We start from the raw sequence: 27,900 nt of genomic DNA, 5'->3' as shown, positions 1-27,900 counted from the left end.
ATGGCCGGAGATGAAAACCAACAGAGTTCTAATATCGAGTCTCGGGGATTAATTGCAGGAGAGAGTTTTAATATGGAGTCTCAGGGATTAATTGCATTGGATGGCTCTGTCGATCTCAAAGGCAGGCCCGTTCTCAGGTCCAAAACTGGAAGATGGAAGGCTTGTTCCTTCATAGTTGGTAAGATTTATATGCAATGCAATTGTGTGTTTCACTTACATGCTTTCTTCTCATCAACAAATAAGTACCAATATGTTTTTTTCCTTTTTGAAGACAAATTTAATATGACATGAAACTTATGTGATTGATTCCTTGATCGCAATTTGTAATAACTAGTGACATTCGTTCGTTAGAAATTAGAAAATGGTGATTAAATTTTGTTGGGATGAATTTGTAAGGATTGACGGATGATGCTCTTTAAACATGACAGCCTATGAGGTCTTCGAAAGGATGGCTTACTATGGGATTGCCTCCAATTTGGTGATTTACCTGACAGATAAGCTGCATGAAGATACTGTGAGCTCGTCATCGAATGTCTCTAACTGGTCTGGTACAATCTGGATCACCCCTGTCATCGGCGCCTATATTGCAGATACTCACTGGGGACGCTATTGGACATTCACAGTGTTTTCATTGGTCTATATTGCGGTCTGCAACTCGTCTCTCTGCTTTCTTCCATAGTTTTCCTTAACTAAACACATTCTCCTTTCTTCTGGTGATGATATTTGGATTATATAACTTTTCTTTATAAGAATATTTTCATCTTGTGTCTGAAAATTCCACCTTCATTAACCTTCATACAAATTTCTTAGAAAATTAGATTCTTAAGAATTAGATTTCATAAAAAAAAATTCTTGACAACCACTTAGTGTCCAAGATCGCTCATGTAGTTATCCGTTGTTGTATTTGATAGGGGATGGTAATTTTGACTTTGGCGGTTTCATTGCCATCTCTGAGACCGCCAGAATGCACACCGGGCTCCAACTTCTGTCAGAAAGCTTCCAACTTCCAGGTTGGGATTTTTTACTTTGCCTTGTACGTTCTTGCTGCGGGCACTGGCGGTACAAAGCCCAACATCTCCACCATCGGTGCAGATCAGTTTGATGAATTTGATCCCAAGGAGAAGCATCAGAAGGCCTCTTTCTTCAATTGGTGGATATTCAGTGTTTTTCTGGGGATGCTGATTGCAGATAGTTTTCTGATATATATCCAGGACCGTGTGGGATTCTCTGTGGGTTATGCTATTCCCACGGTGGGATTGATTATATCTGTCATACTATTCTTAATAGGTACTCCATTTTACAGACACAAAGTTCAGAATGGGAATCCATTCGATCGCATGGCTCAAGTAATTGTTGCAGCAGTTCGTAAATGGAGAGTTAATGTGCCGTCGGATCCCACGGAACTTCATGAGGTTGACCCCAAAGCCTATGTTTCTAAAGGCAGATTCCCCATTTCTCATACTCCGGTTTTGAGGTGAGTTCGCGCATGAGTAATTTTCATTCTAATTTTTTAATTCTTTTTTATCAGATATGATTTATAGTAACAAAACACCAGTTTCAGTAAAAGAAAGGAATTACAGAAGACAATATGGGAAACAAACAAACTCACAGACACTGTGGAAACCTAAAATAATTTATAGTAACAAAACACCAGTTTCAGTAAAAGAAAGGAATTACAGAAGACAATAGGGGAAACAAACAAACTCACATACACTGTGGAAACCTAAAATAAAAGAATTATCAAGTTCGTAAAAAATGTTAAACTTTTTTTCTTTGCCATAAAACCTAGTGCGTTTTTTCTTGTACACACTCAAAATTCAATTTTATTGCACATTGATTTGTATATGAAGAGAAAACATATTTATTTATATACTTCTTAATCTAGCTCTCACAAAGTTGAAAAAGTATTAAATTTGGAATCCATTTAAATAGTCTAACTTTTAGCGGACTTTGACACTCAACTTGGTTGTGTGCTTAGACTTCGGCACACCCAATGCAGAGAGACACGAATGTGAAATCTATTTCACATGCTTCTCAGCGTAGATAGAATTATTTGACACTCAACTTAGTTGTGTGCTTAGACTTCGGCACACCCAAGGCAGAGAGACACGAATATGAAATCTATTTCACATGCTTCTCAACGTGGTTAGAATTGGTTAGAATTATTTGACACTCAACATAGTTTTGTGCTTAGACGTAGGCACACCCAAGGTAGAGAGACACGAATGTGAAATCTATTTCACATGCTTCTCAGCGTGGTTAGAATTATTTGACACTCAACTTAGTTGTGTGCTTAGACTTCGGCACACCCAAGGCAGAGAGACACGAATATGAAATCTATTTCGCATGTTTCTCAACGTGGTTAGAATTATTTGACACTCAACTTAGTTGTGTGCTTAGACTTAGGCACACCCAAGGCAGAGAGACACGAATATGAAATCTATTTCATATAGAATTATTTACACCGAAATCCAATTGGGTGACTTTACTATTCGCTGACATGGACATCTAGACTTGTATATCAGCAACAACTCTAGTCAATATTTTATCATAGAATCAATTTATGAGTTGTTGGATGTTGATGTCAAAATGAGATGCTCGAATTTATAAATGAAAACTCGTTGTTGAGCTCTACGAAGGAGACTTTGGCTCTGCAAGATGCTCTCCATTTTCAATATACATCAAACATTATATAGCACACATAGCTATAAGGAAGTTAGAACCATACTTTAAGAAATAAAAACTAATTCCTATCCTAAGGTCTTATTAACCAACTCACACTATTATAGGATTCTCCATTATCTTCAACACTCCCCCTTAATGAGGAGAAGGGGTTCACAAATATGCCTAATATCTCCCTAAACATTTCAAACTTACTTTTTCCAAGAGGCTTAGTGAAAATGTATGCAACATTACCACACGTTTTACAATATACAAGATGGATTTCTTTTGATTGAACTTTCTCCCTAACAAAGTGGAATTGTGTATCAATGTGTTTAGTGTTCTTGTGAAACACCGGATTATTAGCAAGTTTGATTGAACTCTGGTTGTTGCATCTTTTTGTTCTTCCCCGACATCCTGGAGAAGTTTGCACAACCAAACTACCTCACATGTTGTTGCACACATAGCTTGATACTCTGCTTCCTCTGAAGACAACGAAACCATGTTCTGTTTCTCACTACTCCATATAATCACCCCGGATCCAATGCTGAATGCATAGCCTGTTATGGATTTGTGGTCGTCTAAATTTCTGGCCGAGTCGGAATTTGTAAATCCTATCAATCTAACATCAAAAGAATCAATATAAATAATACCATAGTCTGTAGTTCCTTGTGGATGCCTTAAAACACCTTTTGCTACATTCCAATGACTTTCAAGTGGTTTGGACATGTATTGACTTAAGCCAAATCTCGTCTAGTAGTGGTCAGGTAGATTAAGCTCCCAACCAGTTGTCTATAAAGTGTCGCATCTATGTCTTTAGAGCCATCCTCACTCTAAAGTTTAATGTTCTGTTGTAGTGATATTGTTGTAGCCTTACACCGATCCATCCTGAATCTTTCTAGTAGACCTCTGACATACTTACCATGGAACAGAAAAATTTCTCCAGATCTCAAGAGCCAAATAGTATCTTAATCCACCAAAGTCTTTCATTTCGAACACATGTGACATTTGTTGCTTGATTTCTTTGATTAGAGCAATAGCATCCCCTGTAATAATTAAATCATCTACATACAAAGAAATCAACACTATGTGCCCCTTTCATCTTTCATGGTATACAAATTAGGGTCGTTTTTACTTCTGTTGTAACCAAGTTGCAGAAAAAATGAATCAATTTTTTCATACTAGGACCTGGGTGCTTGTTTTAGTCCATATAGAGTTTTATTTAATTTACAAACTAAATGTTCTTTCCCTTTTTGGACAAACCCCTCAGGTTGCTCTAAATATACCTCCTCTTTCAATTCCCCATTTAAAAATGTAGTTGGTGAATCATCCAATGTTTCTTAGCAGCTAAAGAAATCAACATTCTCATAGTATTTAGTTTAGCTACAAGGGCAAAGGTTTCTTCATAGTCAATGCCTTCTTTTTGTGAATACCCCTTTGCTACCAATCTAACTTTTAATTTATGTATGATTCCATCTGCATTCATCTTGGGTTTATACAACCATTTACAGCCTATGGTTTGTTTCCCTTTAGGAAGTTCTGTTAGGATATTCCGACACATAGGATATAGTTAAGTTCAACTTGGTCTAGTTTAGAGTTAGGTTTAGAGTTAGGTAAAGTGTGTTTCTTTACCGTTGTACATATTGTAACTTACAATCCGACGGTCACGATATGTAGTGATCCGACGGTTCACTCTCACCTCGGTATTACCGACACTTGATCCGTGGCTTGACACCCGATTGGTCCATGAGTTCTATTTAAAGCGCATGGAGGGTCATTGTTCGGGTAATCTGTGCATGAGAGAAGCTTATGTAAATTTTCATTCTTTGATTAATAAATTGCCTGTAGTACCCACGTTGGGACAGGCCATGGACTGTTTCCCTCCTTGCACTCTGAGGGTTTTAACCACGTCAAAAATACTGGTGTATTGATTTGAGATCTGGTTGTGAGCGATGTCCTTTTGGTATTCTTTCTGTGGAACTTACCCTGTAAATTCCTACATGGTATCAGAGCTATTTGAGGGCCGCGTCCGTTGGTGATCCAAATCTGAAGTCGGTAGAACTGCATGCGACTGTCGTTTCCTAGATCTGTTATTTCTGACTGCTTTCGGGCTGAGAGGACTGCTCTGTTGCGTTCGGAGCATCTGTTCCAGTGAGGAACCCCTTTCATTTCACGCGAAAAGGTTTCCGGTAGCCCTAGTTGCGTCATTTTTCAGATCGGGAGGTATACAGTGTTTTTTTTTGCAGTTTACTGTTATTTTCTCTCTGCTTATTTCGGTCTCAGTTTATATAGCATTTTTTTTAACCGGATCTATACCTTTCATTTCTGCGTATGCTCTTTGCCCTGCGACTCTGTGCGATCTGGGCAAATCAGAAACAGAAATGAAGGATTTTTCTCATGCGTATGCTCTTTTTCCTGCACCTTAGTGTGATCTCGGAAAATCAGAAACATTGAGAAAAATATTTAGTTTTTCGGCTAAAGCTAACTTTGAGATTTTTTTTAAATTTTCTAGTTTTTTGGCTAAAGCTAACTTCGAGCCGCAAGGTTCGTTTTTCTTTGCATATTCGTGTTGGGTTTTGTGTTTTGTGTTTTGTAGGGAAAAAGAGCTTTCTCAAGGCAAGCACGCAAACCAAGCCCCCCCCCCCCCCCTCTCTCTCTCTCTCTCTCAAATTTTTTGTATAGATCAATTGGTTCAAAGCTATTTTAAGAGAGTAGAGGTCTTGGGTTCAAGTCTCCATTTTGTGGGGGGCGGATTTTTTCATTCCCGCACATTCGCGCACTTTGCCGGCAACGTCAACAATTTTTTTTCAAAAAGCCATAACTTCTTCATCCGGAAGCCTTTTTCAGAGCCGTTTTTTTTAAAACCGCCTATTTTTTCGAGATCTATCCATTGGAACACTTACTTTCAGCATCTTCAGCTTCAGTTTTTTTTTAAAAATGGAAAGTCCATGCCAAGTCATTCTTGACAGCACTAACTACTTCCAATGGGTAGCCTACATGGAAGATTTACTTAGAAGTAAAGGTCTCTTCAGAATAGCCACAGACCAAGAGAAGAAACCAAAAGATGAAGACAAGGCGGCAAAATGGGAAAATAGACAAGATCAAGCACGTGGTTTGATAGGGATGTCTATTTCTCCTGATCTTAGATTCCACATTGCAGAACTTGAGACTCCTCATGAAGCATTAGAAAAACTTGCTAAAGTTTTTGGGATTAAAAATGAAATTAGAGCCCATCAACTTGAAAATGAGTTGCTTACTTTGGATCCTAATAATTTTTCTTGCATTGAAGATTTCTTGTCCAAATTCAAGACCCTTAGATATCTCTTGGAAGGTGTTAAAGTTAAGAAAGAAGATGGTAACCTTATTTATTCCATCCTTACTAAGTTGGGACCAGCCTACTCTGTATTTGTTTCCACTTTCCATTCTACAAGGGAAGCTTTCATTTGTCAAGGACAAGACTACAAGGCCCCTTCCTTTGACTCCTTTTGTGATTCCTTAATAAGAGAACAAGAAAAACTCTTACACCTTGGTCTTCTTAATCTTGGAAACTCTTCCACGAAAGCGTTAGCCGCCCAGCAGCAACCAAATTCAAAGAATCCTAAGAAGTCATATCCTCAAAAGAATGGTCCTAAACCATCTCAGCCTCAAAATGAAAGATCATTTCAGCAAAATGATAAGACCAATAAAAACAAATGGAAGAAGACTGATAGACATTGTAACTTTTGTAATCGAGATGGCCACTTAGAATCTAAATGCTTTAAGAAGATGGAAGCCTTGGAAGCCGCAATGAAGAAACATAACATCCATGTGGAGCCTACTTCAACTTCAACTTCCGGAATGGCACTTTCTGCATGTCGTTGTCAATCATCTCAGTCTGGTTATGCATTAAATGTATCTTCTTCTTCTTCTCATTCTCATGAGTGGCTCATTGATTCTGGAGCCTCTTATCACATGGCCAAAAACCAAGCCATGTTTTCTTCTTTAAATGATTGTAACACCAAAAATATATATGTTGGTGATGATAGATCTCTTAATGTTGTAGGGACTGGAACTGTTCATCTAGACAATGGTCAGTTTAATGATGTATTATGTGTTCCAACCTTATCCTGCAACCTTCTATCTGTCTATCAGATAACTCATTCAGGTGAAGGTAAAATTGTTGAATTTTCACCTCATGATGTTGTAATCAAGGATCTAAAAGATCCTAAACAGATTCTAGCTACTGGTCTTGCTGATGATTCCACAAGGTTGTATAAGTTTCACAACTTTGGGTCATCACATCTTCCCTCAGTATTTGTTGCTCATAATGATGAAGTGAGCAAGCTTTGGCATGAGCGATTTGGTCACTTAAACTATCGCTCCCTTCAGCATCTATGTAAAAAAAATATGGTGACAGGTCTTCCTATGGTATCTTGCAGAGATGGTGTTTGTTCCGGATGTGTACTCGGAAAACATCATCGGGACAGTTTTGACAAACGTGCCTCTTGGCACGCCTCAGCCCCTTTACAGCTTGTGCACAGTGATTTATGTGGTCCTCTTCCTGTTGCTTCATTCTCTGGCTGCAAGTACTTTTTAACTTTCATTGATGATTTCTCCAGACGCACTTGGGTATACTTCTTAAAACTCAAGAGCGAAGTATTTAACACATTTTTGGCCTTCAAAGCCTTTGTTGAAAAACAATCTGGACATCAAATTCTTAAGCTAAGAACTGATAATGGTGGAGAATATGTTAAAAACACATTCATCAACTTTTGCACCGAAAATGGAATTCAAATGCAACATACTGTTCCATACACTCCACAACAAAATGGTGTAGCTGAAAGGAAAAATCGCACCTTAAAGGAAATGGCTAATTGTATGCTGCAATCTAAAGGACTCAGTCTTAGTTTTTGGGCCGAAGCAATTAATTGTGCAAATTATATAATCAATCGCACTCCTACTAAGGTTCTAGAGAATATCACTCCAGAAGAAGCTTGGAGTTCCATTAAACCAGATGTAAGTCACTTTCGTGTGTTTGGAAGTGAAGCATGGGCCCATATTCCAGATGAAAAGCATAAAGCTTTAGAACCTAAGAGTGAGAAATGTACTTTTGTTGGATATTCTGAAGATGTAAAAGGTTATAGACTTATTCCATTTAAGTCCAAAAATGTTATCATTAGAAGAGATGTAAAATTTGATGAAAATAAATCGGCCTGCGAGCCTAGTCCGGCGGATGTGCCACCTCTTCCTATCTCTTCTACTTTTGAAAACATTTCTTCTTCAGATGATGAAAGTGAGGATGACAATCCTCCCCCACCTTCTCAGGATCCTCAACTTCCAAGATGGGTCCGTGCTACTCGGGATGCAGCAGGTGATCTTGCCGGTGATCCTACAGATCAGCGACGTACACGTTCTCAGTTTGAAAGAGCCTCTTCTTTACTGGCTCAAGCTCCAGTAAATCATGATCCTGACACTTTTGCAGAAGCTTCAGGCCATCCACATTGGGAAGCAGCTATGAATGAAGAATATCATTCATTGATGACAAATGATACATGGGATCTTGTTCCTCTACCAAAGGGACGCAAACTTGTTAGATGTAAATGGGTTTACAGAACCAAGTATGGACCAGATGGGAAAATTGATAAACATAAAGCTCGTCTTGTTGCTAAGGGCTTTTCACAGGTTGAAGGCATTGACTACACTGAAACCTTCTCCCCTGTTGCCAAAATGAACTCTATCCGCCTTGTTCTTTCCCTTGCTGCCTCTTTAAAATGGGAAGTCCATCAGATGGATGTTAAATCTGCCTTCTTGCATGGGGACTTGCAGGAAGAAATCTATATGGAACAACCCATTGGCTTCATACAAACAGACTCCAGCCTTGTGTGTCGACTTAAGAAATCCCTTTATGGTCTCAAGCAAGCTCCTCGAGCTTGGTATGCCAAAATGGATAGCTTTCTTTTAGAATCTGGCTTTTCTAGGTGTCATTCTGACAATACTGTCTACACCAAGAAAGTGGGCAACTCTCTTATCATCCTTGTTCTTTATGTTGATGATCTTATCCTTACTGGTAGTGATCCCAACCTTATAAACCATGTGAAGTCTAGCCTTAAAAAGAAATTTGAAATGACAGACTTAGGACACTTACACTATTTTCTCGGTCTTCAAGTCTTGCAATCCAAGGAGGGTATTTCCCTTTCCCAGTCCAAGTATGCTTGTGATATTCTTCGTCATTTTCACATGGAAGACTGTAAGCCAGCCCCTTCTCCCTTTCAGTCTGGAGTCAAACTTTCAGTCTCTTGTACTTCTCCTGAAGTTGATGCTACCTTATACCGTCAACTTGTAGGAAAACTCTTGTATTTAACCCATACTCGTCCTGATCTTTCCTTTGCTGTTGGCCTTGTTGCTCGTTTTATGCAAAACCCCCGTGAAAGTCATTGGAAAGCAGCCAAAAGAATACTTCGTTATGTTCGAGGTACAGTACAGTTTGGGATTCATTACAGTGCCAAAGCAGCTCCTCTGTTAGTTGGTTTCACTGATTCTGATTGGGCTGGTGACCCTGATGATCGGAAGTCTACTGCCGGTTATGTCTTCACTCTTGGTTCAGGACCTATTACATGGGCTTGTAAGAAACAGGCTGCCATTTCTCTTTCGTCAGCAGAAGCAGAGTATCGTGGTGCCGTGGAAGCTAGTAAGGAAGCCTTGTGGCTTCGTCAGATCCTATCAGAGTTTGGCTTTGAGCAGCAGCATCCAACCACACTTTGGTGTGATAATCAAAGTGCCATTCAGCTATGCAAAGATCCAGTCCAGCATCAGCGCAGCAAACACATTGAACTACACATGCACTTCATCAGAAAGCTCATTCATGACCATGTTCTTGAAGTGCAATATTGTCCAACAGATGATCAGGTTGCAGACATCTTCACAAAGGCTCTCACAGAGGCGAAGTTCACTAAACTTCGATATATGCTTGGAGTTCAGGAAGTTGTCACTAAGGGGGGATAGGCTCTAGTGCCTCCTTCCTTCTCCTATTGTGTCATATTTGTAAATCCTTCAATCCTATCCCAAGTTGTTCTTAAGGGGGGATGTTAGGATATTCCGACACATAGGATATAGTTAAGTTCAACTTGGTCTAGTTTAGAGTTAGGTTTAGAGTTAGGTAAAGTGTGTTTCTTTACCGTTGTACATATTGTAACTTACAATCCGACGGTCACGATATGTAGTGATCCGACGGTTCACTCTCACCTCGGTATTACCGACACTTGATCTGTGGCTTGACACCCGATTGGTCCATGAGTTCTATTTAAAGCGCATGGAGGGTCATTGTTCGGGTAATCTGTGCATGAGAGAAGCTTATGTAAATTTTCATTCTTTGATTAATAAATTGCCTGTAGTACCCACGTTGGGACAGGCCGTGGACTGTTTCCCTCCTTGCACTCTGAGGGTTTTAACCACGTCAAAAATACTGGTGTATTGATTTGAGATCTGGTTGTGAGCGGTGTCCTTTTGGTATTCTTTCTGTGGAACTTACCCTGTAAATTCCTACAAGTTCAACCAGCGCCCAAGTGTTGTTTCTGATTATAGATTCATATTCCTGTTCCATAGCTCTTTTCCTTTCACTACATTCATTTGATTCCTTATAACTAGAAGGTTCAACAACATTCATCATACTAGTTATAAAAGCATTTTCCCTATATCTTGCTGGCAGCTGAGCTTTCCTACCTGATCTCCTGAGTGGTGTGGTAACTTCAAACCTTGTTTGATCATCATTTTCTGGACTTAGCTTGAAAACTACATCATCTTCTTTCCCTTTCAATTGCTGTTGTTGTTGCTCATTGCTGTCACCTGCGTCATCACTTCCTTCTTCCACCAACAAGGGCACGTGCCATTCTTCCTTAGCAATATCATGGCTTCCATCATTAACCTGCTCATGAAACACTATATCTTTGCTCGCAAACACTTTATGAGTAGAGAGATTAAAGAATTTGTAAGTCTTAAATTCTGTACAATAGCCAACAAAAATACATTTGATGGCTTTTGAGTCAAGTTTCTTTCTACCTTCCTTTGAGATATGAGTAAAGGCTTTGCTATCAAAAACTCTCAAATGCTTAACTGCAGACTTAATACCAAATAAAGCTTCAAAAGGAGTTTTGAAATATAAACTTCTTGTTGGACTCCTATTCTTTAGATATACTATAGTATTAATCGCTTCAGCCCAAAAACTGTTAGAAAGATTCTTACCTTTCAACATACTGCGAGCACACTCCACAAGGGTTCTATTCTTCCTCTCTGCAACCCCGTTCTGTTGAGGAGTGTGGGGTACTGTAAACTACTATTGTATCCCATTATCTTTGTAGCATTTGAGTAGAGAAGCTTTCTTGTACTCTCCCCCTCGATCTGAGCGGAGAATCCTGATCCGTTTACCTGTCTTTTTTTCAACCATATTTCTGAACTCCTTAAAGTATTCAAAAGTGTTGCTCTTCTTCTTTAGGAAATACACCCAAGTAAATCTAGTATAGTCATCAATAAACAATAAAAAATAGTATGCACTGCCTAACGATCTTTTCTGCATAGGCCCGCATAGATTTGTGTGTACCAGCTCGAGTATATCTCTCTTCTTTCTATCAGGATTCATAGGAAATTCATCTCTGTGCAACTTTCCCAATGCACATGCATCATAATCAATATGAGCAGATTTTAAAATAGGAAGACCTTCGACCATACCTTTTTTCTGTAAAAGCAACAAATCATTGAAGTTAATATGGCTGAACCTCTGGTGCCATAAGTCCACTATAGTCATGGCAGATGATGCCAATGCCTGATGTGGTGCGTTTTTTATATTTAAATTGTATAATCCTCCCACACGAATACCTGATGCAATAGGCTTCATAGAATCCAACAAGTCTTTAATAACACAATATGATTTATAAAACTCTACCTTGAGATTTTAATCAGTCATAGTATAAATAGAGATCAGATTCTTTTTGATCTCGGGTAGATATATAACATTATGGATATGTCAAATATTTCCATCAGGCAACAGAACAAGAATATTAACATAACCTTTGATTTGGTACCCTCTATCATCGCCAAGATAGATGTTTGCTCCACTCCTGGTCTCTTTGAAGTCTTCAAACCATTGTCTATTCCCTGTCATGTGGATGGATGCACCTAAGTCGACAAACCAAGTATTTGTTTCATCCTCCTTAGCCGAAAGTGCAGAGTCATATATGAACAGCCTAATGTTCTCACTGTGCTCCTCATCAGCAAAATGACTTGCATGCTGGTTATGTCTCTTCCAACGTTCATCAAACTTCTTTTTCATACAATATCTGGCTATATGGCTGGTTCTACCACAATAAAAACATTTGGTCGCAAAGTCATTTCTATTGAAAGATGTACCTTGAGGTGAGGGAATCTTTCTCTATGGGGCTACGCTGCTCTTCTGTGCTGCATTTGGCTTTCCTTTGAAGGGGTTCTTCTTCGCCATTAAGGCCAAATCTGAACTCTGGGGTTTATGAGTGAGTCGCCTTTCCTCCTCTTGCATGAGGATCCCTATCAATTCTTCAAACACGGGGGATTTTTCTCTTGCATTCAAGCCAATGATGAACATCTGATACTCGTTAGTCATACCATTCATGGTAATCGTGACCAGATCTATATCTTACATAGCTTCACCGATATCTCCCAGTTTGTTCTTGAGTTCCTTGATTCGCGGAATGAATGCTACAACTATCTCATTCTCTTCCATCTTGATGGAGAGAATATTGCTCTTCAAGAACAACAGTCGAATGGTGTTCTTGACCTCATAAAGATCCTTGAGCGTCTTCCAGATCTCTGATGCAGTATTGCAATCATGGATATGGGGATAATGCAACCTTTGACTGACAATTTCAGGAGCATCCTCACCTTAGTCTCCCGCTTGTCCCAGTCTTGGATTGTTGTTGTTGTTCCTCCTGCAACGAGGTTCATTGTTCACAATCATCTAATCATTGTGTCCCTCAAGCAGGGTTTGCAGCCTGAATTCCAACCAAAGTAATTGGATCCATCCAGCTTATTGTTTTCATTGAGGTAAGCTTCTGCTACTTGATTATTCAGCTTGAATGAATAAAAACTTCAACCTCAACAATTAAAAAACAACCCCAATCTCTTAAAAAAATAAACTGCCAAATGCCACATGCACAACAAAAAATTAAGCCCAAATCCAAGACAAAAAGAGCCCAAATCTCCATTTTTTTCCAAAAAAAATAAAAAAATAGGGCCCTCCTTTTTTTAATTAAAGAACTAAAAGACTTAAATTCTTAAATTTAAAAAAAAAAAACAAATTTCAATAACCAGCCCCCTCCTTCTCTTTGATGGACAAACTTGGAATTCTTAATTAAAGAATTAAAAAGACTTTAAATAAAAAACCCATATTCCTCTTTGAGCAACAACAATTATTTAATTGAAATTTTAAAAATACGCCCCTCCTCTTAAAACTGGGTTCACACGTCGACTCCATTGCAACAGTCTATGCTGACTAGTGCTAATCCCAACCAATCCAATGGGGATCAAGTCCGGTCTTGGTTTCGTTGGCCTGGTCCCTCATTGGTCGACTCCCTCTTCGAATGCACACTGCTCTTTCAAAACAGCGTGACCTTCGGATGACTGCCAGGAGCAGCAATCCCTGAGAAGATCCTTCCGCAGCCTCCGGGCACGTTGCCTACGATCGGGTAGCGAATCCAATCAAGAAATTTCCACCTCTTGCGAAATGTGTGGATCGCTCTCATGCTGGATCACGATCTCCATGCTCACCGCGCCTCAATCACATGATCTCCTTCCTCCTTGGCAGATCGCAGTGACCTCGGCCTCAGGAACAGATCTTGCCTCCTTAATGGATCACACATGCATGATAAAAAAAAACCACACGCAGATCCACGGTGATATGGCAGCAAAACCACGCTCACGCAACAACTATCAGCCACCTATGCCATTTCAGTAGGACTACTCCATGCTTCCGCTGCACAGATCTCCTCGATGTCGCAGCAGATGATTATCACAATGTCAATCTCATGTAAATGTACTTTGATGATTGTGGTAGAGAACTCATCTACAAAATTCAGCCTTCGAATCTACAACAGCTGGTGATATCGATCTACAGTTGCATTTGCTTCCTCTAGTGTTGGCCTCACACCTGACAACACGCTGCCTCCTCTACGCAGCAATTTACTCTGTTGATGCAATCATGCAGAGGGCCGCCCAAAAAATAATACAGGCAGCATGCAAAAAAACACAGCTGTTTTTCCCTCACAAGGTATGCGATTTTCCTCCAAGCCCTCGCACCAATCTGAAAATAAAAAATCGCATAAGTTTAACAGTGAAATCGATGCGATTTTCTCCTCAAAATCTGTGCTAATTTTTCCTCAGTCGCGCTAGCCTCTCTCCACTCAAGTACATGCTTCCTCTGCCATGAAGCTCTGATATCATGTCAAAATGACATGTTTGAATTTATAAATGAAAACTTACTAGTCAGCTCTACCAAGAGTGTCATGCCCAAAATTCTTTTTTCGTTTAATTGAGCGGGTGCGGCACCGCCTAAGTTATTAAGATGTTCCATCGTTAATAAACTTTACGAACTACGCCTTAAAAATTCATAACCATCATGAATTCATATTATTAATGTGCGGAAACCATTAACAATATACAATAATAAAACCAACTCGACAATATAATAATAATCAATCTTTTATTATATATGCAAAGTTTACATGACCGGGAGCCGCGCTCAACCGACGTTTCAAAAACGGGAGGGCGCCCGCCCATGCAAGAGCGCACGACGGTCTGCCAAGACTCCACCAAAATACAACTTACAACATATACATTCACCTCTCGTGTCGTTGGGCGGGTGGGCGCACCCGTGCACGAACCCACCGCCAACACACAACAAGATATAACACAAGACCGCACGAACCCGGCGTTGGGCGAGCGGGTGCACCCGTGCACGACCTCGCCCACGCCACAACCCAAACCAAGTGCGATACAAGAGTGGGCGCCCGTGCGCACCACCGAAACTTCAACTCGACCCTCGACTCGTCCTTCGCCCGGCTCGGCGGGCTCATCCACCGAACTGCGGTAAACCTGCGCCTTTCTCCAAGTGCGCACTACCCTTTGTGCGATGTGAGAGTGATGTGAGATGATGCTCCAACTGAACCGCAGGTCGCCATGCTTATACGCATCCTAACTTGTGCGTAGTCTCCTGACCGACACTACAACTTAACGATGAACGCCCTCTTGCCTTTGTTTCTTACGTCGGCTTGGTTATGTTCATCGCTCAGACATCCATCGCATATAAACATGATCGCACACCCATAACTTATATTATTCTGCACGCCTCTGATGCGATGGTGACCAACACTTAGTCATTTTTGTGAGGAGAGGGAGCGCGCGCCCGGGCACGACCGCAGGGCGTTACATCCTCCCCCACCAGAAGTCATTGTCGTCCCGACAATTCCTGCTCTTCTTCTCAACTTCCTGTCGTACTTCGCGATCTTGTTCTTCCATCTCCAAAGTGAATCCTCCGTCTCCTTTCCTCCTCCAGTGCATCCTTCCATCTGCAAAGAAATTCCCGTCGCATGTGGCAACCAACTCCTGTAGTTCTGAGACTCAAAATCTTCTCCAACTCTAGTCCTGGTCTGTCCACAATCCCGGCTGGTCCTCTCGTCGGTTCAACCCTCTCTGGATAGTCTGAATCAAGTCTACATCTCTTCAACTGACTCACATGAAAAACTGGGTGTTTCATGTTCATATGGCATGGAAGCTCCAGCTTGTAAGCAACTTCCCCCACTCTCTCCTTCACTCGGAATGGACCCTCATACTTCCGTGTCAGTTTACTCGTCGTCCCCTTGGCTGGCTGAAACTGCTCCCCGGTAATCCTGACAAACACCATATCTCCCACACCGAAGTGTGCCTCCCATCTTCCACGATCAACATACTTTTTCATCCTCCTTGCAGCATCGTGCAAGTGTAACCGTGCTAACTCCAAGGTCTCCTCCCAGGCCTTCATGAATCTCTTCACATGAGGACTTCTTAAGAAGCCTCTCGTCACTACGGTATGTGGTGCAACCGACATCTATCCATTTACCAACTCAAATGGACTATACCCCGTCGCAGAACTCTTTTGAATATTGTAGCTAAACTGAGCAATATCCAAGAGTTCGGGCCAATTCTTTTGATCAGCCGTCACATAATGTCGCAAGTAGTCCTCCAGCAATGCGTTGATCCTCTCGGTCTGCCCATCTGTCTGCGGATGGTAACTCGAACTCATCAACAACTCTGTCCCGACCAACTTGAACAATGTGGTCCAAAATCTCCCTGTAAAACGCGGATCTCTATCTGTCACAATACTCAACAGCATCCCCCAATACTTCACTATGTTCTTAAAGAACAACTCCGCAGTCCGCTCGGCTCCACAAGGTATCTTTGTAGGAACAAAGACAGCATACTTGGAAAAACGATCAACCACGACCATAATCCCATTATACCCATGAACCTGTGGTAACTGAGTGATGAAGTCCATCGAGACACTCATCCATGGCCTCTCTGGAATCGGTAAAGGCTGCAACAGTCCTCCTTGTCTCTGAGTATCTGATTTGTCCTGCTGACAAATGATGCACGTATGTACATACTCCTCTACATCCTCTCTCATCTTCTCCCAAAAGAATCCTCTCTCCAACAATGCCAAAGAACGACGCTGCCCTGGGTGGCCAGCCCACGGAGAATCGTGGCACTCCTTCAAAAGGTGTCTCCTGAGTCCTGATGACTTTGGAACATAGAGTCAGTTTCCAAAGAACAAGAATCCGTCCCGTAGAAAGAACTTTCGTGTCTTCCCCTCCTTTATCTGCTTCACTATATTCTGCGCCAAAGTATCGGTTTCAACACTTTCCTTGATCTTATTCTGCATCTCTTCTGACATCTGAACTCGACTCCTACTCCTTGCTGCCCGGTCTTCTTCCTCCTCCAATGCTGCAAGTTGTCCCTTCCTGCTAAGGGCATCTGCTACCGCATTGTGTCTACCCGGTCTATACTCGATAGTCATGTCGAATTCTGCCATGAAGTCCTGCCAGCGAGCTTGCTTCGCAGAAAGCTTCAGTTGTGATGCAAAATAACTTGCTGCAACGTTGTCAGTCTTGACAACAAACGGCTTCCCAATCAGGTAATGCCTCCACACATGAAGACAATGGATGATGGCAGTCATCTCCTTCTCATGGACCGGATACCTCCGTTCTCTATCCTGCAACTTCCGACTCTCATACGCCACCGGATGTCCATCCTGCATAAGAACTCCTCCTATGCCAAAATCTGAAGCATCAGTGTGTACCTCAAATGGTCTCTCGAAGTCGGGTAACTTCAGTATCGGTGCTGTAACCATCCTCTTCTTCAAGTCATCAAATGCCTCTTGACATTTGCTCATCCAACTCCACCTCTTGTCTTTCTTCAATAAGTCTGTCAGTGTCGATGTCACCTTGGAGTACCCCTCTACAAACTTCCGTTGGTAGTTGGTCATGCCCAAAAACACCCTCATCTCATGGACATTCTTCGGTTCAACCCAGTCCTCAATTGCCTTCACTCTGCTCGGCTCCATCCGTATGTACCCTTGACCAACAATATGCCCAAGGAACGGAATCTCAGTCTGAGCGAGCACACACTTAGACTTCTTCAAGAACAACTGATTTGCCCTCAGTGCCTCGAATACCATCGCCAAGTGTTTCTTATGATCCTCCATGTTGTCACTGAACACTACTATATCGTCCAAGTACACTACTACGAACGAATCCAAGTATGGTCGTAGAACATCGTTCATCAAAGTGCAAAATGTAGCAGGAGCATTGCACAAACCGAATGGCATAACAAGGAACTCAAAGCTACCATACCTTGTTACTATCGCGGTCTTCTTCTCGTCTCCTTCAGCTATCCGCACCTGATAATACCCATGCCTCAAGTCCAGCTTGGAAAACACTCGGGCTTTCGCAAGCTTGCCAAAGCAATCAGTAGCCAATGGCAAAGGATACCTGTTCCTTACCGTCTGCTTGTTCAATGCACGGTAATCACAGCACATCCGTAGTTCATTCGAATCCTTCTTTCGCTGGAACAATACCGGAGCTCCATAAGGGGACCTTGAAGGTTTAATGAAACCTGCCTCAGTTAACTCCTTTAACTGGCGTTTCAACTCCTCCAACTCAGGCCCTGACAATCGATAAGGTGCTTTAGCCGGGGGTTGCTTTCCTGGCTCAAGCTCAATGCTATGGTCCACTGCACGCCTTGGTGGAAGTTTCTTCAGAAGCTCATCAGGCATCAAATCCGCATACTTGGTAAGCACATCAGATATCTCAGCTGGAACAGGCGTCCCCACTCCATCACCTTCAACATCCTTGAACATCACCGCATATGTCTCCATATTTGAATCCTTCATAGCCTTCTCCAAACTCAGTGCTGAAACATGCTGCACCTTGACTTCCCTCCTTTGCCTGTGAGTGGGCAAAGTCCAAGTTTGTGACTGTCCAACCAGCACCACCTCATCACAGAAGGGGACAACAATAGCCTTGTTGCCCTTCAAGAAATCCTGTCCGAGTATCATATCAAAGTCATTCATCTCCATCACCGTGAAGTCCAACTGACCTTTCCAGTATTTTATATGCACAGGTACATCATGTACCAACCCCGCCACCTTAGCTCTAGAGTTCACTGCCTTGACCTCCATATTCAATGGGGTGATCGTCAGCCCAGCCTCTTTTGCCAACCGTGTCGTCATAAAGTTATGTGTGGCACCCGTGTCCACCAGAGCTTGAATGGTCTTGCCATGAACCATCAAGTCTACGAAACCCAGACTGTTCATCCATGATTTCTCCATAACCTTATCAGCTTCACCTGTCATGAGCAACCCTGCTCTATCAGGCTTCCCCCTATCACCTTTACTTCGTTCAGCAGCTTCAACATCCTGTGAACCTGCTTCATCAAGCTTCTTCAACCCTGAATCAGCTTTGATACCAACTGTCACACCCCCAATTCTTTTTTCGTTTAATTGAGCAGGTGCGGCACCGCTTAAGTTATTAAGATGTTCCATCGTTAATAAACTTTACGAACTACGCCTTAACAATTCATAACCATCATGAATTCATATTATTAATGTGCGGAAACCATTAACAATATACAATAATAAAACCAACTCGACAATATAATAATAATCAATCTTTTATTATATATGCAAAGTTTACATGACCGGGAGCTGCGCTCAACCGGCGTTTCATAAACGGGAGGGTGCCCGCCCGTGCAAGAGCGCATGGCGGTCTGCCAAGACTCCACCAAAATACAACTTACAACATATACATTCACCTCTCGTGTCGTTGGGCGGGTGGGCGCACCCGTGCACGAACCCACCGCCAACACACAACAAGATATAACACAAGACCGCACGAACCCGGCGTTGGGCGGGCGGGCGCACCCGTGCACGACCTCGTCCACGCCACAACCCAAACCAAGTGCCATACAAGAGTGGGTCCCTGTGCGCACCACCGAAACTTCAGCTCGACCCTCGACTCGTCCTTCGCCCGGCTCGGTGGGCTCATCCACCGAACTGCGGTAAACCTGCGCCTTTCTCCAAGTGCGCACTACCCTTTGTGCGATGTGAGAGCGATGTGAGATGATGATCCAATTGAACCGCAGGTCGCCATGCTTATATGCATCCTAACTTGAGCGTAGTCTCTTGGCCGACACTACAACTTAACGATGAACGCCCTCTTGCCTTTGTTTCTTACGTTGGCTTGGTTATGTTCATCGCTCACCCATCCATCGCATATAAACATGATCGCACGCCCATAACTTATATTATTCCGCGCGCCTCTGATGCGATGGTGACCAACACTTAGTCATTTTTGCGAGGAGAGGGAGCGTGCGCCCGGGAACGACCACAGGGCGTTACATCCTCCCCCACCAGAAGTCATTGTCGTCCCGAAAATTCCTGCTCTTCTTCTCAACTTCCTGTCGTACTTCACGATCTTGTTCTTCCATCTCCAAAGTGAATCCTCCGTCTCCCAGCTGTCCTCCTCCGGTGCATCCTTCCATCTGCAAAGAAATTCCCGTCGCATGTGGCAACCAATTCCTGTAGTTCTGAGACTCAAAATCTTCTCCAACTCTAGTCCTGGTCTGTCCACAATCCCGGCTGGTCCTCTCGTTGGTTCAACCCTCTCTGGATGGTCTAAATCAAGTCTACATCTCTTCAACTGACTCACATGAAAAACTGGGTGTTTCATGTTCATATGGCGTGGAAGCTCCAGCTTGTAAGCAACTTCCCCCACTCTCTCCTTCACTCGGAATGGACCCTCATACTTCCGTGTCAGTTTACTCGTCGTCCCCTTGGCTGGCTGAAACTGCTCCCCGGTAATCCTGAGAAACACCATATCTCCCACATCGAAGTGTGCCTCCCGTCTTCCATGATCAGCATACTTTTTCATCCTCCTTGCAGCATCGTGTAGGCGTAACCGTGCTAACTCCAAGGTCTCCTCCCAAGCCTTCATGAATCTCTTCGCATGAGGACTTCTCAAGAAGCCTCCCGTCACTACGGTATGTGGTGCAACCGGCATCTATCCATTTACCAACTCAAATGGACTATACCCCGTCGCAGAACTCTTTTGAATATTGTAGCTAAACTGAGCAATATCCAAGAGTTCGGGCCAATTCTTCTGATCAGCCGTCACATAATGTCGCAAGTAGTCCTCCAGCAATGCGTTGATCCTCTCGGTCTGCCCATCTGTCTGCGGATGGTAACTCGAACTCATCAACAACTCTGTCCCGACCAACTTGAACAATGTGGTCCAAAATCTCCCTGTAAAACGCGGATCTCTATCCGACACAATACTCAATAGCATCCCCCAATACTTCACTATGTTCTTAAAGAACAACTCCGCAGTTCGCTCAGCTCCACAAGGTATCTTTGTAGGAACAAAGACAACATACTTGGAAAAACGATCAACCACGACCATAATCCCATTATACCCATGAACCTGTGGTAACTGAGTGATGAAGTCCATCGAGACACTCATCCATGGCCTCTCTGGAATCGGTAAAGGCTGCAACAGTCCTCCTTGTCTCTGAGTATCCGATTTTTCCTGCTGACAAATGATGCACGTATGTACATACTCCTCTACATCCTCTCTCATCTTCTCCCAAAAGAATCCTCTCTCCAACAATGCTAAAGAACGGCGCTGCCCTGGGTGGCCAGCCCACGGAGAATCGTGGCACTCCTTCAAAAGGTGTCTCCTGAGTCCTGATGACTTTGGAACATAGAGTCGGTTTCCAAAGAACAAGAATCCGTCCCGTAGAAAGAACTTTCGTGTCTTCCCCTCCTTTATCTGCTTCACTATATTCTGCGCCAAAGTATCGGTTTCAACACTTTCCTTGATCTTATTTTGCATCTCTTCTGACATCTGAACTCGACTCCTACTCCTTGCTGCCCGGTCTTCTTCCTCCTCCAATGCTGCAAGTTTTCCCTTCCTGCTAAGGGCATCTGCTACCGCATTGTGTCTACCCGGTCTATACTCGATAGTCATGTCGAATTCTGCCAAGAAGTCTTGCCAACGAGCTTGCTTCGCAAAAAGCTTCGGTTGTGATGCAAAATAACTTGCTGCAACGTTGTCAGTCTTGACAACAAACGGCTTCCCAATCAGGTAATGCCTCCACACATGAAGACAATGGATGATGGCAGTCATCTCCTTCTCATGGACCAGATACCTCCGTTCTCTATCCTACAACTTCCGACTCTCATACGCCACCGGATGTCCATCCTGCATAAGAACTCCTCCTATGGCAAAATCTGAAGCATCAGTGTGTACCTCAAATGGTCTCTCGAAGTCAGGAAACTTCAGTATCGGTGCTGTAACCATCCTCTTCTTCAAGTCATCAAATGCCTCTTGACATTTGCTCGTCCAACTCCACCTCTTGTCTTTCTTCAATAAGTCTGTCAGTGCCAATGTCACCTTGGAGTACCCCTCTACAAACTTCCGTTGGTAGTTGGTCATGCCCAAAAACACCCTCATCTCATGGACATTCTTCGGTTCAACCCAGTCCTCAATTGCCTTCACTCTGCTCGGCTCCATCCGTATGTACCCTTGACCAAAAATATGCCCAAGGAACGGAATCTCGGTCTGAGCGAACACACACTTAGACTTCTTCAAGAACAACTGATTTGCCCTCAGTGCCTTGAATACCATCGCCAAGTGTTTCTTATGATCTTCCATGTTGTCACTGAACACTACTATATCGTCCAAGTACACTACTACGAACGAATCCAAGTATGGTCGTAGAACATCGTTCATCAAAGTGCAAAATGTAGCAGGAGCATTGCACAAACTGAATGGCATAACAAGGAACTCAAAGCTACCATACCTTGTTACTATCGCGGTCTTCTTCTCGTCTCCTTCAGCTATCCGCACCTGATAATACCCATGCCTCAAGTCCAGCTTGGAAAACACTCGGGCTTTCGCAAGCTTGTCAAAGCAATCAGCAGCCAATGGCAAAGGATACCTGTTCCTTACTGTCTGCTTGTTCAATGCACGGTAATCACAGCACATCCGTAGTTCATTCGAATCCTTCTTTCGCTGGAACAATACCGGAGCTCCATAAGGGGACCTTGAAGGTCTAATGAAACCTGCCTCAGTTAACTCCTTTAACTGGCGTTTCAACTCCTCCAACTCAGGCCCTGACAATCGATAAGGTGCTTTAGCCGGGGGTTGCTTTCCTGGCTCAAGCTCAATGCTATGGTCCACTGCACGCCTTGGTGGAAGTTTCTTCGGAAGCTCATCAGGCATCAAATCCGCATACTTGGTAAGCACATCAGATATCTCAGCTGGAACAGGCATCCCCACTCCATCACCTTCAACATCCTTGAACATCACCGCATATGTCTCCATATTTGAATCCTTCATAGCCTTATCCAAACTCAGTGCCGAAACATGCTGCACCTTGACATCCCTCCTTTGCCTGTGAGTGGGCAAAGTCCAAGTTTGTGACTGTCCAACCAGCACCACCTCATCACAGAAGGGGACAACAATAGCCTTGTTGTCCTTCAAGAAATCCTATCCGAGTATCATATCAAAGTCATTCATCTCCATCACCGTGAAGTCCAACTGACCTTTCCAGTCTTTTATCTGCACAGGTACATCGTGTATCAACCCCGCCACCTTAGCTCTAGAGTTCACTGCCTTGACCTCCATATTCAATGGGGTGATCGTCAGCCCAGCCTCTTTTGCCAACCGTGTCGTCATAAAGTTATGTGTGGCACCCGTGTCCACCAGAGCTTGAATGTTCTTGCCATGAACAATCAAGTCTACGAAACCTAGACTGTTCATCCATGATTTCTCCATAACCTTATCAGCTTCACTTGTCATGAGCAACCCTGCTCTATCAGGCTTCACCCTATCACCTTTACTTCGTTCAGCAGCTTCAACATCCCGTGAACCTGCTTCATCAAGCTTCTTCAACCCTGAATCAGCTCTGATACCAACTGTCACGCCACCAATTCTTTTTTCGTTTAATTGAGCGGGTGCAGCACCGCCTAAGTTATTAAGATGTTCCATCATTAATAAACTTTACGAACTACGCCTTAACAATTCATAACCATCATGAATTCATATTATTAATGTGCGGAAACCATTAACAATATACAATAATAAAACCAACTCGACAATATAATAATAATCAATCTTTTTTTATATATGCAAAGTTTACATGATCGGGAGCCGTGCTCAACTGGCGTTTCATAAACGGGAGGGCGCCCGCTCATGCAAGAGCGAACGGCAGTCTGCCAAGACTCCACCAAAATACAACTTACAACATATACATTCACCTCTCGTGTCGTTGGGCGGGTGGGCGCACCCGTGCACGAACCCACCGCCAACACACAACAAGATATAACACAAGACCGCACGAACCCGGCGTTGGGCGGGCGGGCGCACCCGTGCACGACCTCGTCCACGCCACAACCCAAACCAAGTGTGATACAAGAGTGGGCGCCCGTGTGCACCACCGAAACTTCAACTCGACCCTCGACTCGTCCTTCGCCCGACTCGGCGGGCTCATCCACCGAACTGCGGTAAACCTGCGCCTTTCTCCAAGTGCGCACTACCCTTTGTGCGATGTGAGAGCAATGTGAGATGATGATCCAATTGAATCGCAGGTCGCCATGCTTATACGCATCCTAACTTGTGCGTAGTCTCCTGGCCGACGCTACAACTTAACGATGAACGCCCTCTTGCCTTTGTTTCTTACGTCGGCTTGGTTATGTTCATCGCTCACCCATCCATCGCATATAAACATGATTGCACGCCCATAACTTATATTATTCCGCGCGCCTCTGATGCTGGTGACCAACACTTAGTCATTTTTGTGAGGAGAGGGAGCGCGCGCCCGGGCACGACCGCAGGGCGTTACAAAGAGAGTCTGAACCAGGGGAGTCTGGCTTTCATAACACTCTCCATTCTCAATATACATCAAACATTACATAGAACACATCGCTATAAGGAAGTTAGAACCATACCTTAAGAAATAAAAACTAATTCCTATTCTAAAGTCTCGTGAACCAACTTACACTATTATAAGATTCTCCATTATCTTCAATAGTTGAGGCATGTTCTCTTAAAAAGGGCGGTGTGTGTTTGGTTTGCCCTATATAATTGCTAGCAAAATATTATATAAAACGATGATATCTGGCTATGTTTAAAAATATCTTTTTAGTGATATATATCTCATGATATATTAAATAGGTATATAATTTAAATTTTTTTAGTTCCTATGTATTAGTATTTTACTTATAAGTTATAAAGTAATTTAACGAAATGACTTTTCCTAATATTTTTAAATTTGGTTCAAATCTAATGAAAAAAATAGGAAAAAGAGAAGAAATATAGAAGAAATATAGTTTTAAATTGTTCATTCTAGAGGATTTTAATTTCAAAATTTCATGTAAAATAAAATTCATTTATATTTTCAAAGTTATGATTTAACCCAAATATTTCCATCTCACCAAGAATTGCACCAATTTTCCGAAGATTAAAAAAATGAAAACCCCGACCACCAATGAATATAATTCCCTTATGTGGCAATGGGGGAAGTCACAGGTGAAGGTTACTCACCTTATCCATCTTCCATTATTACTATCCCTCGATCAGAGAATTATTTCACTCTGGATCTTGGAAAAATGTTTCGCGCTTCATAGGGTGGAATCCTAAAGATATAACAATGTCTTTTAAAATTGTGTAATATTTTTAATTGTGATATGATACCAGAAAGATTCGAGGGGTATGACGACGCTTTGCTAACCAGTGAACGTTTCAGATCAAGTGTACGACATTTTCTTGGTGGTAGGCCAATGTTCTGAACCTACAAATAAAAGTTCGAAGAGGTTGACTCTGGGTTAACTGCAAGTCAAAATTAATAGACCTTGGAGACAAGATCCGATGAGGCGGTCACAGAATAACCAGTAGAACAAATATAAGTATAGAGGCTCAACCATCACTATTTCCATTTTTTTTGGAAGGGGTGCGAGGGCGGTCTTTGACATCTTTCCTCTGAATTCGTGAAACTTAAATAGCGTTACTGTCGCCAGCATGTTTACTGTTGCAAACTTAAATAATATTAGTGTCATTGGCCATCTTACATGTTATTAATGTCAGTATTATTTCTCATCGCTTGATTTGTGAGATTGATTTTTATTATGATAACATGATTAGTCAACTTGGTTGTTATTAATAACATAGATGAAATGCAGTTATATTTACCTATTCATTCAAATGAAATAAATTATTTTTCTATCAGTATCCATACAAATGATTTTTTCCAAAGCTTCACTGCAATATTATTAATTCTAATTTTCTTTTTTCTACCTTGCAGGTTTTTGGACAAAGCAGCAACAAAGGATGGTTCAACCAGTAGATGGAATCTGTGTCCTGTAACACAAGTAGAAGAAACCAAGCTGATGCTAAAAATGCTTCCAGTTTGGGTCCTTTTGTTCATACCAGGCACCTTGCTTACACATGTAAGCACAGTATTCGTAAAGCAGGGAAAAACACTGAACCCAAATATGGGTCCTCACTTTCAAATCCCTGCAGGCTCGCTTACAACATTTTTCGCTTTGTCAATGGTGGTATCCATGGTGGTCTACGACAAAGTGTTAGTAAGGATTTTTCGAACATTCACAGGAAATCCCAGAGGCATCACGATCCTGCAGAGGATGGGTATTGGCATCTTCCTCAACATGCTATGCATGGCAGTGGCCTCCTTAATCGATGTGAAACGGATCAGTGTGGTGAAAGCTCATGGTTTTGAAGGCGAAGCCAATGCAGTATCGCCCCTCACTGTCTTCATTTTGCTTCCCCAATTTATGTTGGGAGGCATATCAGAAGCCTTTCTTGAGTCAGCAAAGTTAGAATTCTTTTATGATCAGGCCCCTGAGAGCATGCAGAGCATAGGAACTGCATTATATGCTACTACGCTAGGGATTGGTGGTTTCTTGACTACTTTCCTTTTGAGAGTTACAAATCAGATCAGTGGAAGAAAAGGTCACACCAGCTGGGTTTTAAACAATCTGAATGCATCTCGTATTTACTACTATTATGCGTTCGTGGCTATTCTTGCCTTTGTAAATTTTATATTCTTCCTAGCTGTCTCTCGGTTGTATGTTTACAAGAGAGAAACCAACGAAGCATTTAGTAACCCCAGATATCATGAGCCGCCAGCAGATATCAAAGTGGCGAGTGTCGAAGATGATGTCGAAGAATCAGCAAAGAATCAACAAATTTAAAGTTATGTTAGAATAGATTATTGCCCAGTAAATCAGTATGAAGTCAGAATTATACTCACCTAATTAGTCGAAATTAGAATTAGATGACCATTTTCATAGTTGTTTAAGTAATGCTTCGTTGTGTTGGCATAAATTGTCATTGAGAGTTTCAAACGGTCATTCTAAGAGTTGTTGTTTCCTATATATTTATATATTTGCAGTGTTTTATGTTTATATATTTGTAACTATTTAAACAGTAGTTTTAGGAGTTGTTGTTTCTTATAAATAAGAAGGTCAATGCTTTATGCTTTATATAAGACGGTCAATGTTTTATGTTTTATATATTTGTAATTATGGTGATTATTTATATATTTGTAATTATGGTGATTAATAAAAGTATGCAGTGATTTGTGTTGTGTATAATGTTTTTTGCTTTTGCAATTTTTTTAACCTGGTATCAAAGAGCTGGTTCTGCCTTGATTCCTTTATGAAAAACCAGGAAATAAAAAAAATGTGAACGTTGATATTTTTAAAAATATTAATCGAATAGAATGTTTCATTTATTGTTTATGTGACTAAATTCTTGTTCTGGTGTGTGGTCTGTTTTTGTGATTTTGAGGTGCTGCAATATGTTTATTTAGCAACAGAGTTGTGGAGAATTTTTTATTCGTGGAGTGGTTCAAATTGGATGAATGGAAAAGATACAACGTGATGTGAAAAGATTAGAAGCTCGAGAGATAAAAGCTTAATTGAAAGGGAAATGAATCGCATCATTAAAGAATTGGATCATGTTCACTATTGTTATCCGCGGGGGAGTATTGTTCTTGATGGAGAGAGTGCTAGAAATTGCTAGTTAAAGAGAGGAGTCAAAATCTATAGCAAATTTAGATGAATGTATTTTTTTATTTTGTGGTGTAATTTGAATTAGTTTTTTATTTTTTTAATTTTGATTATAAAGAGGGTTGATGGTTCTTAAATTCAAAGCCTCAGTCTCTTAAACATCAATTCTTATTTAAGGTCAAGTTGCTTGATCAACTTTTGAACATATTCAACATTTAGATCCATCTTAGCAATTGGCAGACAGTTGAAAGCTAAATATAGGATGGATAGTGGTTGGTCCATGGCATGATTCATTACTTTATGGCTGGCACGAGGAGCTGAGGTGTAATATTGTTGATCTTGCAATGTTCATCAACCATAGTTAAATGTGGTTACATTTTAAATGGAGGTCAAAGAGTTATATTTGTGAGATTCCAGAGTGGAGATCAAAGAGTTATATTTGTGAGATTCCAGAGTGGATATGAGTGTTGATAAGACCATTAAAACATAGATTATCCTTGTTTTTGTAATATGTGTTTTCAATATTTTCCATTTTAAAAATTATTGGAAGTAATTCTTCTATGTGTGAGCACTAATTGTTTTTGAAATTTCCAAAAATCAATATAAAAATTGTTATT

The 27,900-nt window shown here is 41.7% G+C and overlaps 1 protein-coding gene across 1 annotated transcript; it reads left to right on the top strand.

Annotated features, from left to right (window-relative positions):
* On the top strand, positions 1-26,464 carry LOC149162841 (protein NRT1/ PTR FAMILY 5.2-like). The gene is made up of 4 exons (XM_089435291.1): positions 1-178; positions 429-646; positions 912-1,474; positions 25,555-26,464. The coding sequence occupies exons 1-4, from the start codon at positions 1-3 to the stop codon at positions 26,462-26,464; spliced, it is 1,869 nt and encodes a 622-aa protein (XP_089291417.1).
* Positions 26,465-27,900: the final 1,436 nt, after the last annotated feature.

Source organism: Pinus tabuliformis, chromosome 5_2 (assembly GCF_031772625.1).
Source record: "Pinus tabuliformis cultivar Carrire ecotype Pingquan chromosome 5_2, CPIR1, whole genome shotgun sequence".
NCBI classification, from domain to species: Eukaryota; Viridiplantae; Streptophyta; class Pinopsida; order Pinales; family Pinaceae; genus Pinus; species Pinus tabuliformis.
Note: the sequence above shows the minus strand (reverse complement) of the source record. Positions and strands in the feature narration are given on the sequence as shown.

Bases quoted from the DNA above. Each gene is read 5' to 3' on its own strand.
- LOC149162841 (XM_089435291.1), top strand. From the start codon at position 1: ATGGCCGGAGATGAAAACCAACAGAGTTCTAATATCGAGTCTCGGGGA. The intron at 647-911 runs GTCTGCAACTCG...TGTATTTGATAG, and splicing joins TTTCATTGGTCTATATTGCG to GGGATGGTAATTTTGACTTT. The intron at 1,475-25,554 runs GTGAGTTCGCGC...TCTACCTTGCAG, and splicing joins TCTCATACTCCGGTTTTGAG to GTTTTTGGACAAAGCAGCAA.